Source organism: Urocampus carinirostris, chromosome 13 (assembly GCF_059441175.1).
Source record: "Urocampus carinirostris isolate Australia breed hairy pipefish chromosome 13, RoL_Ucar_1.0, whole genome shotgun sequence".
Lineage (NCBI taxonomy): Eukaryota > Metazoa > Chordata > Actinopteri > Syngnathiformes > Syngnathidae > Urocampus > Urocampus carinirostris.
In genome coordinates this window covers 24,336,327-24,353,648 of record NC_142361.1, presented here as the reverse complement: position 1 = coordinate 24,353,648, position 17,322 = coordinate 24,336,327, and the positions used below count along the sequence as shown (strand labels likewise).

General features: G+C 39.3%; 1 protein-coding gene across 2 annotated transcripts; it reads right to left on the bottom strand.

Annotated features, from left to right (window-relative positions):
• Window positions 1–453: 453 nt before the first annotated feature.
• On the bottom strand, window positions 454–13,503 carry erlec1 (endoplasmic reticulum lectin 1). Of its 2 annotated transcripts, none has more exons than XM_088351568.1 (14): window positions 13,218–13,503; window positions 13,018–13,122; window positions 11,444–11,524; window positions 11,280–11,357; window positions 10,185–10,236; window positions 10,005–10,051; window positions 9,712–9,935; window positions 9,509–9,650; window positions 6,792–6,944; window positions 6,667–6,726; window positions 6,468–6,592; window positions 5,242–5,319; window positions 4,061–4,136; window positions 454–3,997 (listed from the first exon to the last, which is right to left on the bottom strand). In XM_088351568.1, the coding sequence occupies exons 1-14, from the start codon at window positions 13,356–13,358 to the stop codon at window positions 3,926–3,928; spliced, it is 1,434 nt and encodes a 477-aa protein (XP_088207694.1). In that variant the 5' UTR covers window positions 13,359–13,503; the 3' UTR covers window positions 454–3,925. The 2 variants fall into 2 exon arrangements, with proteins under 2 accessions (XP_088207694.1, XP_088207695.1); XM_088351569.1 differs by having other exon boundaries at window positions 6,792–6,941.
• Window positions 13,504–17,322: the final 3,819 nt, after the last annotated feature.

The following is a 17,322-nucleotide window of genomic DNA, read 5'->3' as shown; positions in this document are numbered from 1 at the left end:
CTTAAACATACAAAATATAGCAGCATCTTTATTAGTGCAATGATTACACATTATCATGGACTTTTATTATGGGCCACACAAATAATGAAGGTAGCGTTTCCCGGTGCTAAATTGAAACGGGAAGAACTAAATGTTAATTATTTCTACCCAACTCCAATATTGGGGAGAAAATGGTCTCCAAAACAAATATATTCCAGATTTATCAAAAATCACATTTGTATTGATAAATGCTCAAGCAAGATTACAAATGTAAATCGCAGGCTCTGAAGGTCCTCAAATCGTGCTTGAATTTGGTCATGAAAAAGGTGTACGAACCCCGAGTATACTGTATCTAGTTTTATACTATTTTCATTTAGTGGTCCTGATTGAAACCCCTGACATTTTTTTTGTGGCTCGCGGCTCTTAGTTTTTAACCCTAGTGCATAAGAAAAATAAAAATAAAATAAGCCATACTGACAAAATGTAACTCAAACTTTAATTAACCAATGAAAAAGTCCCACCGATGAATAAGTTACACTCACCCGTAACAACATAAAACACAGCTCCTTTTGTTTGCAAACATTTTAAAATACTTCAAGTGCAAACAATTGTTGACCCACACGAAAGATTCCATTTTTGTATATTATAAAACCTTCAAAGCAGAGATATAAACAGTAGAACCACAATAGAGGTCAAATCCTACGCCCGAGCATGACCAGAAATTTTGTTAGGGCCTCAAATGTCAGTCACAATGATTGGGTTGTGGCTGGGCTTTATTTTCGCTGCCTTTTCTTAAAAAAACATCCACCAGTCATTGTTAATAGTTTCTTTTTCTATGTAGAGGATCCGCGCAATGGAGAACAATGATGGGTGGATAATTAAAGAAAATCAGCGAGAGAAAAGAGCTCCTCCTCACAAAAAAGTCCTCAGAAATAAAATATAAAAATTCAGGTTACTGTATTTTCACAACCATAGGGCGCACCGTGTGAATAGGCGCAGTCTCCATAGCTGGTTCCATTTCTGCATTCAACACATAGAGGGCGCACCCCACGATAGGGTGCAGCTGCAGATAAGCATACAAGTGTATTTAAAAATACAGTGGGAGCAAAACTGAGTTTGGTTGTGGTTTATTTAATTCCTTAACGTTACTGTACAATTCACCTAAAATCCCAATCCAAGACGTATCCAAAGTAAAATGAATGCTGTTCTCAAAATGTTTGGAGAATATGGACGGTTTGTGTCCTTTTTGAAAGGTAACACACTGAAAACTGCCGAAAACAGAAATAATCACTGCAAGTGCCACTAAACCCTTTGTAACTCTTTACTTTGGCCCTTATTTTATTTTAGACATTTTGAAAGAGTTGTAAATGTTTGACTTCTCTTTCCAGGAGTCAATCAATGATCGTGCACACTTGAGCGTAATAATGGTGTGTAAAAATGAATCACAAGTGATGTTTCACAAATTTATTTTGGGGTCTATTTTTGAATAGACAGTGAATATCTACGTATCGTTCTTCTCAGAATTTCATTGGCGAACCAATGTATCAATCATCGTCTGAATCGGTTACAACTGGCTAAAGATATTCGGAGCTAAAGGAGGCAATGTCCGTTTTATCAATACAGGCCCCCTTAGGCTGATGCTTGACTGCAGACCGTGAAAGAAAGCTCGCAATTGGTCGAGAGTGGTGTCAATCAATAATGTCTGAGGCTAACGAATACATATTTGGGGGGACACAATAACATTTAAATTGCTCGATACGCTATGGTGTTAGCATCCATGACTATTTCCGCAAACAATGGGGGCATCGCATGTGACATTGTGTGTCCTTTTCTGCGCATGTGGCACACTTGTCATTTTCACACAGGTGACACATAGAAGTCAAAGAGGATGGCATACAGGTCACATTTACCGTATTTCCACAACCATAAGGTGCACATAAAAGTATCTTCAAATTGTGTGGCGCGCCTTATCGGGCGGTGCGTCCTGTGGGTGCTGAAAAGCGGTGGACGTAGACTAGCGCCCACTAGAGACTGGGAGGTCACAGGTTCTAGCCTTGGCCAGGTCAAACCTAAGACAACAATTTTGGGTGAAATCCGATGTTTGTAAGATCTTTCACACTTTCGACTAATTGCGACTTGTATGCGATCTTATGTGACTTCTATGCATCTCCTTTGTCAACACCACCATGTCCCACATGCTCCGAAGAGGATACGTGACGTTACACGCAATGCGCTCACTGTTTGCGAAAGTACTCATGGATGCTAACGTCGTAGCGTATCTAGCAATTTGAATGCTATTGTGCTACAGGAGGCTGAACACAGGGCTTCTACATGTTAAGGCAAGTTAAATTGCAAGACTCAAAGACTTTTTAAATGCCATGTGAAACAGAAGTTAGAACTAGGTCAACAAAAAAAAACAATCAAAACAAAAAAACCCCACAAATATTTCTTTCATACAATACATCGTGCCTTGTACACATTACCTGGCACAACTATTAGCTGTGGCGAAAAACATTCATTAACAGCCACTTCTCATTAAACCTAAGACTTGAAAGGCACGACTGAAACCACATCACCGTTTTGATAGTTCCATTATTCTGGTCACGCGCAGTTGCCACAAAAGTAAATCCGTGAGTTACTGAAAAAATATATAAAAACACATAAAAACAAATATAAATCTTATTTATGTGTTCACATTTAAGACTCTCGAAAATTGGATTTAAGACATGTTAATGTCAATTCAGGCCTTATTATTAGAAAAATGAATTCAATGCCTTTTAAGACTTAAAGGTTCCGCGGGAACCCTGTAAACAGAGTTGCTCCCCCCTAATATGAATTCAATCCAAACCATCAGAAGGAACATGGAAACCGGGCAGCAGAGAGGGAATTGAAGATTCTTGGATCGATGGATCGCAAGTAGAAAAAAAAAAGAAAAACCAACCCTGGCAAGTTTTGATCCTTGTGTTATACCAATGTCTGAAACAATGTCGGCACGGACGCCCGGGGCATTCATGTTTCCGCCCGGATGGCCGACAACATTTTCAAGGGAAAAACAAAACAAAAAAACAAAAGAACAAAAAAAAGATTTTTTTTTCACCTCAAATGTTGCTTCATTCCGATTTCAAAATCTTTTCGGTTCAGAAATTTCGGTTCGGGCTGCATCGGAATAACTTTGTGCTTCCGGACTTTCCCGAGCGTTATAAGGTCATGCATATGCATATCATTTTCACAATTGTTTTTTTTTTGCGATTAGTCATCTTATTGTGTTGGGAAAAATGGGGCAGGCAACTTTATGGCTGGGTAGGCAACTTTGTTGTCTGCCCTGGTCTCCGGTAACTTTTTGTCATGAGTTTCAGACACTGGTTATACAATCAACCCTTAAATAAACAACAACCAAACTCAATTTTTCTCCCAGTGTATTTTCAATGCTTAAATGCTTGTCTGTGCTGTTGTAAGGCGAGCGAAGCAGAGGGCACCCACGCCCTATTGTCCGGTGCGCCCTGTGTATGTGTTAAATACACACTGCGCCTTTAAGCACGGTATACCCTATGGTCGTGAAAATACAATACATGCCCACACCTCACCCTTTAGCAGCCTCGGTGTCCTCAACTACGTCCACCGCTTTACACAACACACGGGGCGAGGGCACAATAGGGGCCCCTGCACAATTTGAAGAAAATCTGAGACTTTTATGTGCGCCTTATGATCATTAAATACGGTTATTTGTCGGGCTCGGGCCAGGTCAGGCTTCAAACCCGCGGGTCAGGTCGGGCTGGATTTTTTTAAAGGCCCGATCTTACGTTAAAACCACAATCTCCTTCAGTGTCGTTTTTTTCCGGCTACAATGGAATCTTGAGTTCCTGAAGACTTTGATACCACCGCTGTTAAAACCTTTGCCGTTCTCACCACAACATTTGGTCCGCTCGTCTTCATCTTTAGCATCCGTTTAGCTCGTGAACGACAAAAGTCCGTGTTCGTCGGCCGTGTCCAGAATCATGCAGATGACCGAAGACTCGACCTAAGACGGGATAGGATCGAAGGTGGGTTGGCGACGTTCGGGAATATCTGCAGATTTACTTACCCCCAGGACGTATTGGCAAGTCTGAGGTTCCAGCATATAGACGGTGACCGCATGGGGAGACTCGGATTCTTTACATCTGATTCGGGAAACAGAGTCAGTAAAGAGTTGTGGGCTTTTTAGTGAATCGACTCATGTATTTCATAGTTATCATCGATAGTTTTTGAACCAAAAGCAACCAGACTACAGTTAGAATAGGAAAAACCCCCACAGATAATTAGTCAATTGACGCCACGCCATAAGATTTAATCAAACATTTGTATATTGGATTTTCTATGGTCGCTAAGTAGACCCCAAGGTTATGGCATTAATCTGTTCTGAGGTGGGGATCGCAAAGTCGTAGAGAGAGGGATAGAAACCTACATTAATTTCATAATGCATTCAGAACCCCTGCTTCTTATTTATTGATATTCACAAGCTTCGTTTCCATGGTTGTTATGTTTTTGCGTCTCCTTTAGTATCACTGCTAGCCTTTAACCCATAGCTAATGAACACAGTACATAAAAGAAAGATTTGTGTCGCACTAATGCGCAAAGTATTTTCATGTTTTTGCCTCTTCTTTAGCATCGCCGAAAGCCATGGGACAGATCTAGATTATACAGTAATACAAATAAAAAAATAAAATGTAAATAGTACTGTAATGGACAAATGGTTCCATAAAGAACTTGTGACATTGATTAATTTCCTCTGGTTTTTATCTCTTTGTAAAGGATTCAGTGAAAATGTATTGAACTAGCCTTTGTGATGAAACCTAGACCACCATCTGGTGGAGAGAAAAATAAACATTGCTTGATGTTTTTTGCTTGCCTTTTCTCCTTCTTCTCAATTTTTAGTTTTCATATAAAATGGGTTCTTCATAATTTGCTATAATCTGACGTAGTAAACCTAAGAAGATTCATAGTAATTTGTAGCTCTAACATTCTATTCCACACGTGAAGTGAAAATATTGCAAGGCAGGGACGCCTTATCCCAAGGGTCTACTGTTGTAGAACAACTTAGTCGTGTCTGCTCTCTACCTCTCTGTAATGTGCGTGAGGTATTGGAGCACTCGCCTATGACCAGTTTTACGGCTAAAGATGTTTACAATTTGTTAATTTATCAGTTATCAGTCTCCTGTAGCAAGTTTTTGATCGGTAATTGTTAGAAAAACAGCAGTTACAGTGCATCCCTAGTTTTTAACGTACTTTAATTTGACGACGACTTGGCGGGGCTTTCCTGTCAGGTCGCACATGTCTCCGTGACCGTAGAAATGGGAGACCAGCCTACAAAGACAAGAAAATTAGAAATAAACATGGATGCTACAGGGTCATATGATTAATTGGTGGATGCGGGTCAAATGCTTTAAAAGAATCAATGCAAATATCTGTTTACTTCTTACATTAGTTATTTTCACTTTTTCACTCTAGAAAATCCATCACATTCCAAATCCCATCTTGTTAAAATATTTTATTATAGGCTTAAGTTTGAATACACTTAGTTGTTTTTATTAATCAATGTGAGAGTGTATTTGACGGAGTTAGTAATTCCTTGTCAATCAATGAACCATGAATTAATACTGTATAAATTTGTGCATAATATGACGTTGTATTAGCTCAATGCTTGATCAGTTGAAAAATGTTGCTGACCACCACTGCAAAACATTGAATGCAACCGAAATTAAAATAAATGAACTACAAAGGCAAAATTGTGTGGCGCGCCCTATCATGCAGCGTGCCTTTTATGTCTCGTGTAAAGCGGCAGAAGAGACCAGCTAAGTGGTCTTAGGGTTGCACGCCCGCCCCAAAGACTGAAGTCACGGGTTTGAGCCTTGGCCAGGTCAAGGATATAAAAAGCGATCCAACCATTTTCTCAACCGCATCGAGCTTTCTTGTTCCACTTTCATTTAAAAAGAAACAGCTCGCCTCCTCTTTACACTTTACACCAACCATATAGAATGGATGCAAAAGTTATTAAACAATAAGAATGTCAAAGTTCTGACCGCACCGGAGATACAGTATACACACGAACTAGGAAGAGGAGGCCGGATTTCTTCTTCGGGGTTGATGCTGGGTGAGCTCTCACAGCGCCACACGCCGGTAGCGGCGGAAAGGAAGCACTACAGTGTACTGTCCTGTACTCAGAAAAAGGTGCACACGATACAAAATCTAACTTACAGCAATGTCCAAGTATTTTTCGACATCCCGAAAAAAAATGTTCCTATCTATCGTTTTTCGTAAATCGAGGTGGTGAAAATACGGTAGCTCCTTCAAAATAATGAGACTGCCTATTATTTTACATTGTACATTTGGCGCCCTCGTTTGTTAATCTGAGGTAACTGCAATCAGTAGTCAGAAATACTAAAACTATTTCCTTCTAAACACAAGTTAAAAGCACTACATGGATAAAGTTGGTTGGTATTGTGAAGACCTACTTGACTTTCTGCATGCCACCGTCTTTGAGCTGATAAGATCGTGCTGCGTTCTTACTCGACCACTCAATATGTTCCTCAGCGTTCCAGCTTCCAACCACCACAATGTTCTTCGGATGCTCCTTATCCTGGAACATAGAAAAAAAACACAAGTCAATATGATGATAGAGTGAGAAGATATTTGGGAAATGGTTGACTTCACCTCATGATATTGATGAACGTGTTTCCCGTAGCAGAATTCATATTTCCACCATCCCACCCCCTGAAAAAGACACTACGGTTCAGTGACTAGGTCTTCATCGGGCTCAGCTGTGTACGAGGCCTCACCCCGTGTAGACAGTAGGAGCCGCTGAGGAACTCCTTGACCAGCTGCTCGTCGGTCAGGCGTGAAATGTGTGTGGTGCCCACCGCCACCTGCGCCTGCCCGCCTACGGCGATGGGTTTGTGCGTGGATTCCCGTCTTGGCGGTGGCGCCTCCTGCTGGAACAGAAGCACAGAGAGGTCTGTTGTAGTATCAATGCTATGTTGTCTTGGACCGAGACCTGGCCTTATATGAGAGTATTGCTACTAGCAACTGCTAACAGTAGCGCTTAAAGAAAATTGGAATATTGAAATTGCCATTTATTCTTGTATTATTCCAGAGGTAAGTGATATTTTACATATTTCTTTTAAATTATTCATTTTTTTCTTACAGTGAAAACACGACATAATATTTTTCCACAGACCTGATGTACCAATCATTTGTGGTCAAGCCTTCATGGGGCCCTAAGCAAATTTAGATTTTGGGCCCCCCTATTACTTGACATTTGCATACATACTGGTATAACTCATTCCATGTAGTCGGGGGCCGCATTGGGTTAAAAATTGTGGCCAAAGGGCCCCTCTTGGACACAAATCCAATTTTCCAATTTATGAATAAATATACATGCAGAGATTTACATGATATATTTCTTTTGAAAAGATTCATCTCATTAAATTGGTTTTGATCACCATTAAAGCAAAATAATATAATAGGTCGACGTTTTAAGCACTTTATTCGATATTGAGTGTTAAAGTATTACTCTAGTTGTATTGTCTTTGTATTTTTTTAGTATTGTTTGAGTCCGATTTTTGTTGAAGTTCTGTAGTTTTTTGTCGTATTACTGTAGTTTTATTATTGTAGTAGTTTTGCAATAGTATTTTGTAGTATTTTCATAGTGGTAGAAGATTTTTGTTGTTATATATCTATGATATTTTAATAATTTTTTAACATTACTGCAGTATTATTATTTTTTTATTTTTGTACTATTTATGTTGTATTTTGTAGTATTTCCATAGTAGAATTTTTGTTGTTTGTTTGCAGCATTTCTGTAGTATTTTTAGAGTGCAGTATAACTGTAGTTTCATTTGTGTGGTATTTTTGTAGTCAAATTTTTGTAGTGTTGCTGTAATTGTATTTTTGCAGTATTTATTTTGTGATACTTCTGTAGTGATATTTTCCTAGTAGTGTTGTATAATAGTATTATGTAGTTGTGTTTTTGTGGTATTTCTTTAGACATATTTTTTCATGTGTTTACAAAGCAGTATTTTAGTGGTATTTTTGTCGAATTTTTGTAGTATTCCATCGTAATATTTTATTTCATGTTTCTTTATTTCTGTAATATAATAATAATAATAATAATTTCCTTTGTATTGTCATTCTTTGTAAGAACGAAATGTCGATACACCTGACCCGTTGTAGCGAGCCGATGCAGCCGCAGCCAACAGAGGGCGCCGCCATTTTACCAATGTTATAAGTCTTAGGTATTACTCGGCCGAGGCGCGAACCAGTGACCTCCCAGTCTCAAAGCGGGCGCCTTACGATCTAGGCTACTGAGCTGGTATATATTGCTGTAGTAGTATTTTTCGTAGTGTTTCTGTAGTAGTATTTTGTTTTATAGTATTACTGTAGTAGTATTTTTTAGTATTTCTATAAGAATTTTTTTCTTTCCAGAATGAAAAGCAAATAATATAAGGTCCCTGTTTATAAGCAATATATTGTATTATATTTGTAGTTATTTGTATTATTATTTGTATTTTTGCCATTATGTTTCTGTAGAAGTATGTTGTGGGCACACAAAGTGAAACTGGGGACAATGTTGGCACCCAAAAAGTTAACTGCTCTAGCGATCGCGGGACCGTAAACAGCCGCTTAGCTCGCTTATGCTTTGGTGTTTGTGGTCAAGGAGGCTGATAAACTAAATTTGGATTGGATATGAATTGGCCAGAGGGACAATCTTAAAAGCAGCACAATAAAAATATGAGTGAGATTGTAAAAAAATAAAAATCATAAAAAATGACCTTCAGTTTTAAATATTCCCACCAGATTTTGCCAAACTGTTCAGTATACTTTTTCACACTTTTTCTTTTCTTTCAGTTTGTTTTATTACTAATATAATGCTTTTATTCTTTTTGCTACATTTATTCACTTTTTTTTTTACATTTAGTGTTTGGTAGTTCTTTCAATAATTTTTCATAATATTCCCCAATTTTCAGTACATTTTTACATTTAACAGCACTTTTTATATATCAAATATTTCAGATTGTTTTTACACATTTAAGTATTTTAACAATAATTCAATATACTTATATATTTATTTAAGGGTTTTCAACCATGTGGCCCCTAAACAAACAAAAAAAAAACGTTGATCCCCTGGCCTAAATGATAAAAAAAAGCGTCTTCTGAAAGAAAAATGAGCATATGCTGTGAAAAGTGAGCATATGCTGGGTGTGGTGAGGCCAAATTGAGCAAATCGTAAGAAAACAAATCTGTATACTTTTGTGGCATCTGTGTTGATGTCAACTCAAGGCTTAACTAGTGGTATCAGTCTTAAAAGAAAATGGTATCAGATCGCTACCAATTGAACAAAAACTGACTTCCAAAGCCTTTTCTAAACCGCAAATTACTTTTCATACTAAAGATGCATTTTATATTAAGGATACTCGGGATATTAGGGATTTATTTTATCCTTTTTTTGCAGTGAAATTTGAACTCATGCATCACTTGCGAGTATTTCATCCCTGACCTCTCTGTGCTCTGCGGTGGTGCTAAAAGGTGGTCTGAGCTGCTTCTCTCGCTCCTCATCCAGCTGGGCCAGCCTCCGAGGCCGCAACGGTGAGCCAGCCATGGCTTGGCAAAAGATGGCGTTCACCGGGGAGGACTTGAACCTGCACGGACAAGATGCTTTAAGTCGCTATGCCACGCACCTCCATTTTCCTGCAGCCGGACCTGTATTGGGGGTGCGCGCAAAGCAGCGGGGTGAGCACCACCACCTCGTATTCGCAGGTTGTGACCTCGGCGATGGAGAGGATCTCGTGTTTGGCTTCCGGGTGGCAAACATACAAAACCGAGGTGGAGCGAGGCTCGTTGTCCTTCAGTGAGCACGGTGTCCCGTTGCCCAATTCCACCGAGTGATACGGCGTTAGTTGACCTTCGATGTTTTTAGACTGAACCTGCAGGATAACATGTACATAATGTATCGCAACGGAAACGGTAAAATTTGCATGATTTGTGATGCTTACCTCGGTTTCAGCTGCTGACTGATCCGTGTCTGCTCCTTCTGCTCTCGCTGATTAAAAATACATCATTAACTCCCTCACTGCCATTGACATCACAAGACGTTATTGCCATGAACTTATATACTGCTCAACTCTTAAAGGCTTCAATGGCAAGATTTAGGGTGTCAATTTTTTTAAACATACCTATTAATTTACTGTTCCTCTTTCCCAAGAAGTACTCTTGAAGATTGTTTTCCTGTAGATAAAACCATCGTCAGCAGAGATACAAGGAAATTATCGGGCCTATAGCAGCAAAATATGATTATCAGAGCTATAGCCTGATGGACAAAAATGACTCGATAATAAGTCACTTGATGCCACGCCATAGAATTTGATCAGCTGACACTACTAATAAAAAATATTTTAAGCATATATGTTATATTTTTCTATAGAAGTAGTTAAACGACTTGTTCATGTCTCCTCTTTTTCTCTCTGTAATGTGGGCGAGGCACTGGAGAGCTCAGTAATCACCAGTTGCCAGGCCCTATTTATTAGAACATTATTATTAGATCTCCATGAAAACGAGGTGGAGTATCCCTAGGCACAAAAATTTCCATCTGCTGCAGGGACGTCGAACATTTCGACTAGCGTGTGACGTCATCCACTCCGCTATGGCTAAAGTACAACAAAGCACCCATTATTCGTTAGAATATATTTTGATTTTCGATAGAAGTACTTGGACAACTTGGTCGTGTACCTTCTCTACTTCCTTCATAATGTAGGCGGGGCACTGGATAACACAGTCATAATCAGTCACATGGATCAGGGGTCTCGTGATTGAACGGGCTTACGAACTTGTGTGTATTCTTTTTGTTAAATTGAAACATAAATTTGTTTGTGGGTGATCAGCGATTTAATTAACATTGACAGCTTCTTGATTAAAATTGTCGATGTCGGCGAATGAGTGTCTTGTGGCACAATGTGTTATTTTTCTGACTAAACATACCAAAATATGTGTATATCTGTTTTGATGTAATATAGCTTTTAATGTGTTCAGCTAAAATAATGTGTGATAGATCTTTCTTATTCAGTATAGGGGAGCTTGTTTACTGATTAGAAATAACGCATTTTACACAATGAAGTCACCAATCATATGAATTATAAAAAAGAGGTATCTGTTATTAGTCTCCAGATGAAGGATTTTATTGGTTACTGGTAGGAAAATAACTTTTATAGTACACCTCTGATCATTAGTGTCAATATCCCGGCCTATTGTTAGCTTGGCATCGAGGTCCTCACCTGACCCATTTCCTTGTCTTCATGATACTGCCTCACATGTTTGCCGTGACACACTTCATACGTCCAGTAAGATTCAATCTGATGAAGAAAAAAAGCTTTTTGGTTCCAATTTGCCTACAATTTTCTGGTGTAATTGGACACAAGGAAAAGTGAGCGGCGCTTACTCTGTATGAGCAGCTACTACGTTTGAACAGAGGCTCTAAAAGTTCAGACGGACTCGGTCCACTGTATTCCTTCTCGTCATCCTAAATGAAAAATGAAAGAGTTGCCATTTTGAAAAATAAAATTCCTAACCATTTTCTTTGTCTGTGTTTTTGTTTAATTTTGTTATTACATAAAAACAGTAAACTACACATTAGACCCCTGATCACCCCTACATGACAGGACTTTTCCCATTTAAATCACAACATCTTCTTATAAAGTGTATAGCAGCATCTTTAAATTATTGAAGTATTTATAGAACAAAGAAATGAACATCTTAGTATTTGTTAAGGAAATAGAAATGTGAGTGTGCAAAAGAAATACTGCTGTAGCTAAATTGATAAACCATATTGATCTGGCGAATCTTTTTGTCACTTTTAGCTACGTTTAGGTTGATACAGGTGTTTATCAGCAATAGGAAGCCTCAACTTTACAAAAAAAAAAGAAACAACAGGGATTTATACATATGGGAATTATAATAGAGCTTATCAATTACAAAAAAAATATACATGCATTTGAAACACTCAGATCAAAGCAAATTAACATACATAATATGCCCTTTTTAACCATCAAAAACTCAAAATAAATAATTGTTGTTTGATGAAAAAAATACACGATGAAAAAACTTTGTGGCACCCAAAAAATTGTGTTTGTTGTTTTTTTTTTTCTTTCGTCAGCTTCATATAGTAACTATATCATAAAATAAATTGTGCCAAACTGTCCCTTGAAAGAAGATATACTTTTCCATCTTGAGTGCAGAACAAGACTGTAATAGTTTCACAAAGTAGCTGACAATCATTTACATACAAATTCAGCAGAACACAGAAGTTAATGGAAAATTCCCAAGGCACTTTCCCACCTTTTTTTCGTCCGTATCGAGTCCTACAGGTGGCTTGATAAGACCCAAGGCCACCCTCCCAAGAGTAAATTAAGACACCACTTAAAACAATGTAGAGGCTGTATAATGAATAGATACATTTTGGCGACAAGTAGTACATTTGAGAATATGGATAATCATATGGTGTATTGCCAGTAAGTGATTTCAATGATTAAAATATCAAAGTGATTCTTTTTTTAATTAAAAGGATAGACCAAAAATACAAAACGTCTATAATTATGAAAATATATTCAAGAACCGGCAGCACAGCGGCGCAGTGGCAGAGTTCTAAGGTCATTAGATCAAACCTCCTGTGTGAAGTTTGCATGTTCTCCCAGTGCTTGCGTGGGTTTCCTCCCATATTCCAAATACATGAATTTCCGGTTAATTGGCCGGTCCAAATTGTCCCTAGGTGTGAATGAGCGAGCGAATTGTCTGTCCCTGTGTGCCCTGTGACTGTCTGGCAACCAGTTCAGGGTGTCCACTGCCCACTACATGAAGATAGCTGGGATGGGCTCCAGCGCCCCCGCGACCCTACTGAGGATAAAAGGTGCAGATGATGGATATTCAAGAACACATTTAAATACTACAACACCCTCAACCATAATTATTACTTTGTTCTACTTTAGTTGAATCAAGGACAAAGTGATTGATCACTACCTCTTCTCCAGAAGTCAACGAAGGTAGAAGACATTTATATTTCTCTTTTTCTAACGTTGTCATAATAACAAAGTTGTCTTCTTTGTAAAGTGCACCTGAAGTGGGCTGCAAACACACAAATACATTAAATGTTAAAATTTTAAAATTAAAAAAACAACAAAAAAAAAACAACTTAGCACCAGTTACAAACCCAATCGTACCAGTGTGAATTCGGCTCCGGGCCAGGAGATTTTAAAAGGAATTTCATCCGTAAAAAAGGTTTTCCCATCCCCTTGTACGATGACAAAAAGCTCCACAAGTCCACCGATTAACGTAAAAACAAGCCCGGCCATCATCTCCATGATCGGGTGTCGAGTGTCAACTGCCCTTGCCCTTCATGTACGAGTTCAACCAAACCGTATTCGCAAAGAACCGGTTTGGAATCCGTTTCGGCAATTATAAATTCCGGATGTCAACACGACAGCAAAGAACCGGAAGCTATCTGTTGAACTGCCACGTCTATTTCCGGTTACCTTTGCTTTTCCTCACAGCAGTGACACTTAGTGGAAGCATCTAGATATTACATTAGATTGTTTGCGGGTTTAAAACCGGTATTTAAAAGGGTCATTTTTAATGTATTAAAATATATTTATTTTGCACATATAAAATGTATATCATTTGAAAAAAATTCACGTTTTAAAAAAAAAAACATGATTATAATTTGCAGCCATAAATATATGTCTTCAATAAAAATAACCAACGCAAATGACTCCCATTGTTTTGCCTTAGCGTTTTATTTTTGAGTGAGTTTGTAATATGATGTAACTTGAGTATTTCTGTGTGTAAAAGAATTATAAGAACACACCATAAACACAAATAATTAATATGTACCTTTCCTGGTCAATCTTTCCAAAATCCTTTGATTTTTAGTTTAATAAACCGGAAGTCATTTGAATACCTGGTTTCTCCCGTTTTTCCTGTTAAAACTGCGGTATTTCCGCGTGTATTGTAATCAAAGTAATTTATAACAATACACACACGAAATATATACATTTTTTTCCAATTAATTTAGTTACGAGATGCTTTTAACTCTACATTTTATGGTGTATAGTAATAAAAAAAGGCAAATGATAAATACACCCATTTTCTCTTTAAATTAGTTCGCTATATGCCGCTAACTGTATATTTCATTGTGTAAAATAATAATAATAGATAAATATTTACAATTCAAAATCAATAATAATACATTCTTCAGTTTTTTGTCCTGCAGAAGAAGAAATCCTCTCACGCCCACCAAGGCGTGTGTCATTGCGGTCGTGCATTTTCTAAACAAATTTCAGGGTAGATTATTGGAGTCAGTATGTATTGTCTGATATTATGTTCTTTCAAAACAGCCACAGTCTGTGGAAAATTAATTAACAAATTAATTCCAAACTGGAGTCAACATTACTGGTGGGGCCACATATTATAAATTTTAAGACAGAGGCCACAGGCCTGTAAAAAAGTGATAATGGATCGTAACTGTCTCCCAAGCCAGACTTTGGATTGTGCTAAAGAGTGTAAGTGACCCTCCATTTTATCCTCTTTTAAGCATTATTTTGCCAAGCTATAGGCTCGCGTCCACTGAAAACAGGTCTCTGACCCACTTTTGGGACCCAACCCACCATTTGAGAAACACTGATGTAAAACCTGCTGCATTGTGTAAGATTTTGGGGCAGGAAGTTGTCAACTGGATATCCTGTTATTACCTATATTTCATGTCGATCATGTTTGTGTAGTGTCTTGTATGTTGGTCATCCCGGAAGGGTGATTACCTCCTGTGTTTCCCCTTCTCTCAAGGATTCTTCATCTTTCTCCTGAGGTTTTTAAGTTCCTCCTTGCCTTTTTATAGGTATCAGATAAGCGGATGTTGTAACGGTGATCTGTGCAGCCCTTTGAGACTTTTTGTATTTAAGGGCTAAACAAATAAACATGACTTGACATTGATTTTTGTGGGTGACGTCAGGGGTATGTTTCCCTCGACCTTTAGGGGACGCTGTGGGTATATAAATGAACCTCAAATGAGTGGGGATTTGGAAAAAAACCCTTCTGCAGGGAAAACGTCCCATTAGATGTTGGTGCTTGAAACAACACCCACGTTTTCCTCTTTGGTGTGGCTCACCTCTGTCCACAGTGTCGATATTACAAAATTGATTGATGTTTGCATGCAACTTTACGGATGAATTGACAGCCAAACACCAAATGAATGCAGCTTGTTGCCATGGAAACTATTGTATCTGTAAAAAGAAAGACATCAGGGTCACTTCTGACAATTACATTTTGATACGCATGTAAAACATAATATCGTTGTACTAGTATGTTTACCAAAAACCTTTCGATGACCCCTTCGGGACCTGATATCTTATTGTGGTGAAGGGGTGTGTCCCAATGATGCTAGGAGCTATGATGTTTGGGGGCTACAAGCCCCTGGTAGGGTCACCCATGACAAATAGGTCTTAAGTGAGGGGCCAGACTAAGTGCAGCTCAAAGACCTCATACAATGACACAAACCTTTGGGTCACAATTTACCTCGCCCGGATGCGGATTGCAGGGGGCCCCCTCTGGAGCCAGGCCTGTTGGTGGGGCCCGACCGGACTCAGCCCGAAGGGACGATGTGGGTCCCCCTTCCCATGGGCTCACCACCTGTGGGAGGGGTCAAAAGGGGGTCAAGTGGCAGCCAAAAGAGGGGTCCTTGATCCTTGGCTACAGAATCTGGCTTTTGGGTGAGTACAAACGGGAGATCAACAGATGGATCGGGGCAGTGTCCACCGTCATGCGGACGCTGTACAGGTGAAAAAGGAGCTCAGTCGGAAGGCAAAGCTCTCAATTTACCGGTCGATCTACATTCCTACCCTCACCTATGGTCACAAACTGTGGGTCATAACCAAAAGAACAATATCCTGGATACTAGTGGCTGAAATTAGTTTCCTCCGCAGAATGGCTGGGCAATTCCTTAGAAATAGGTTGAGAAGCTCACTCATCCGAGAGGGACTCAGCGTAGAGCCGGTGCTCCTCCGGGTTGAGAGGAACCAGCTGAGGTGGCTCGGGCATCTGATAAGGATGTCTCCTGGAGACGTCCCTCGGGAGGTGTTCCGGGCATGTACCACGGCAGGAGGTCCTGGAGATGACCTAGGACACGCTGGAGAGACAACGTCTCTAGGCTGGCCTGGGAAGGCCTGAGGATCCTGTCCGATGAGTTGGATGAAGGGGCTGGGGATAGGGAGGTCTGGGCTTTACTGCTGAGGCTGCTGCCCCCGCTACCTCAACCCGGAAAAGCAGAAGAAAATAAAAGAACCTTTGGATAATGAAGGTGGATTATTACTCCAGTAATAGATATGCAATATTCTTCAAACCAATGCGGCCCACGATTCATAAGACTCCTGATTTTAGCGTCTGCTACAACAGTGGTTGGCAACCTGTTCTTTGCAACCGTTTAATGTCTGTAGAGTATTCAACGTTTGGTCAGAATCTCGTTTTGTAATCTCAATCAATGTCAAAACATGTCTTTTAAGTCAATTCCATAGATATGTTATCCGACTGAGACTGGTGGAATGTGAGGTTGGGGACGGTGACGCAAGTTTGCATTTGCGCATCAAAGGTTGCCGTGACACCTCCATCACCTGGGGTCCGCCCCTCCCAGAAGACCATTAATAAATATGCAATTTTCTTCAAACCAGTCTTAATATTAATATTCTCTCTCTCTCTCTCTCTCTCTCTCTCTCTCTCCCCCCCCCCTCTCTCTTTTATAACGAAGAAAAAAAAAGAAAAAAAGGGGAAAAAAAACCCCACAAAAAAATTGACCATGGCCAACCCAAATGCCCAAAAACCCAAACAAGTCAAGCACCTCGGCACCCAAGTTGGTCATGCTTTCATCCCTCCAAATGAAACGGGACACAAGAAAGCAGCCATGACACTCGGGTTAGGATGACACAACAATGAAGATAATAACAACAAAAATAATGAGCCTAAATCCACTGTGTAATCTCTAGATCAATAGGAATCCAGATCTAGAGCGGGCAGTTCATGCTGGATAAGCCTCCAATATGGCAGATTTGATACATTTTTGCAAAGAAGAGTGGGCCAAAATTCTCCCCACAGCGTTGTGAAAGAGTCATAACCAATTACCATCAATGTTTGATTTGAAATGTGGCCCAACTCGCTATTAGGTTTAGGGGCAATGCCTTTTTTCACACAGGGACATACAGTTTGGGATTGTTTTGTGTGTACATGGACTCAAAATTTAAAAACTGCATTTTTCATTTCTTTGGATTGTCTCTGTGTGATACC

What these genes read in the sequence shown, in the direction of transcription:
- erlec1 (XM_088351568.1), bottom strand. Translation starts at nt 13,358, where the DNA reads ATGGAGATGATGGCCGGGCTTGTTTTTACGTTAATCGGTGGACTTGTG. An exon ending in CCACCGCAGAGCACAGAGAG is followed by an intron (nt 6,945 to 9,508) that starts GTCAGGGATGAA and finishes CTTCTGTTCCAG; the next exon opens with CAGGAGGCGCCACCGCCAAG. An exon ending in ACGTTCATCAATATCATGAG is followed by an intron (nt 6,593 to 6,666) that starts GTGAAGTCAACC and finishes TCTATGTTCCAG; the next exon opens with GATAAGGAGCATCCGAAGAA.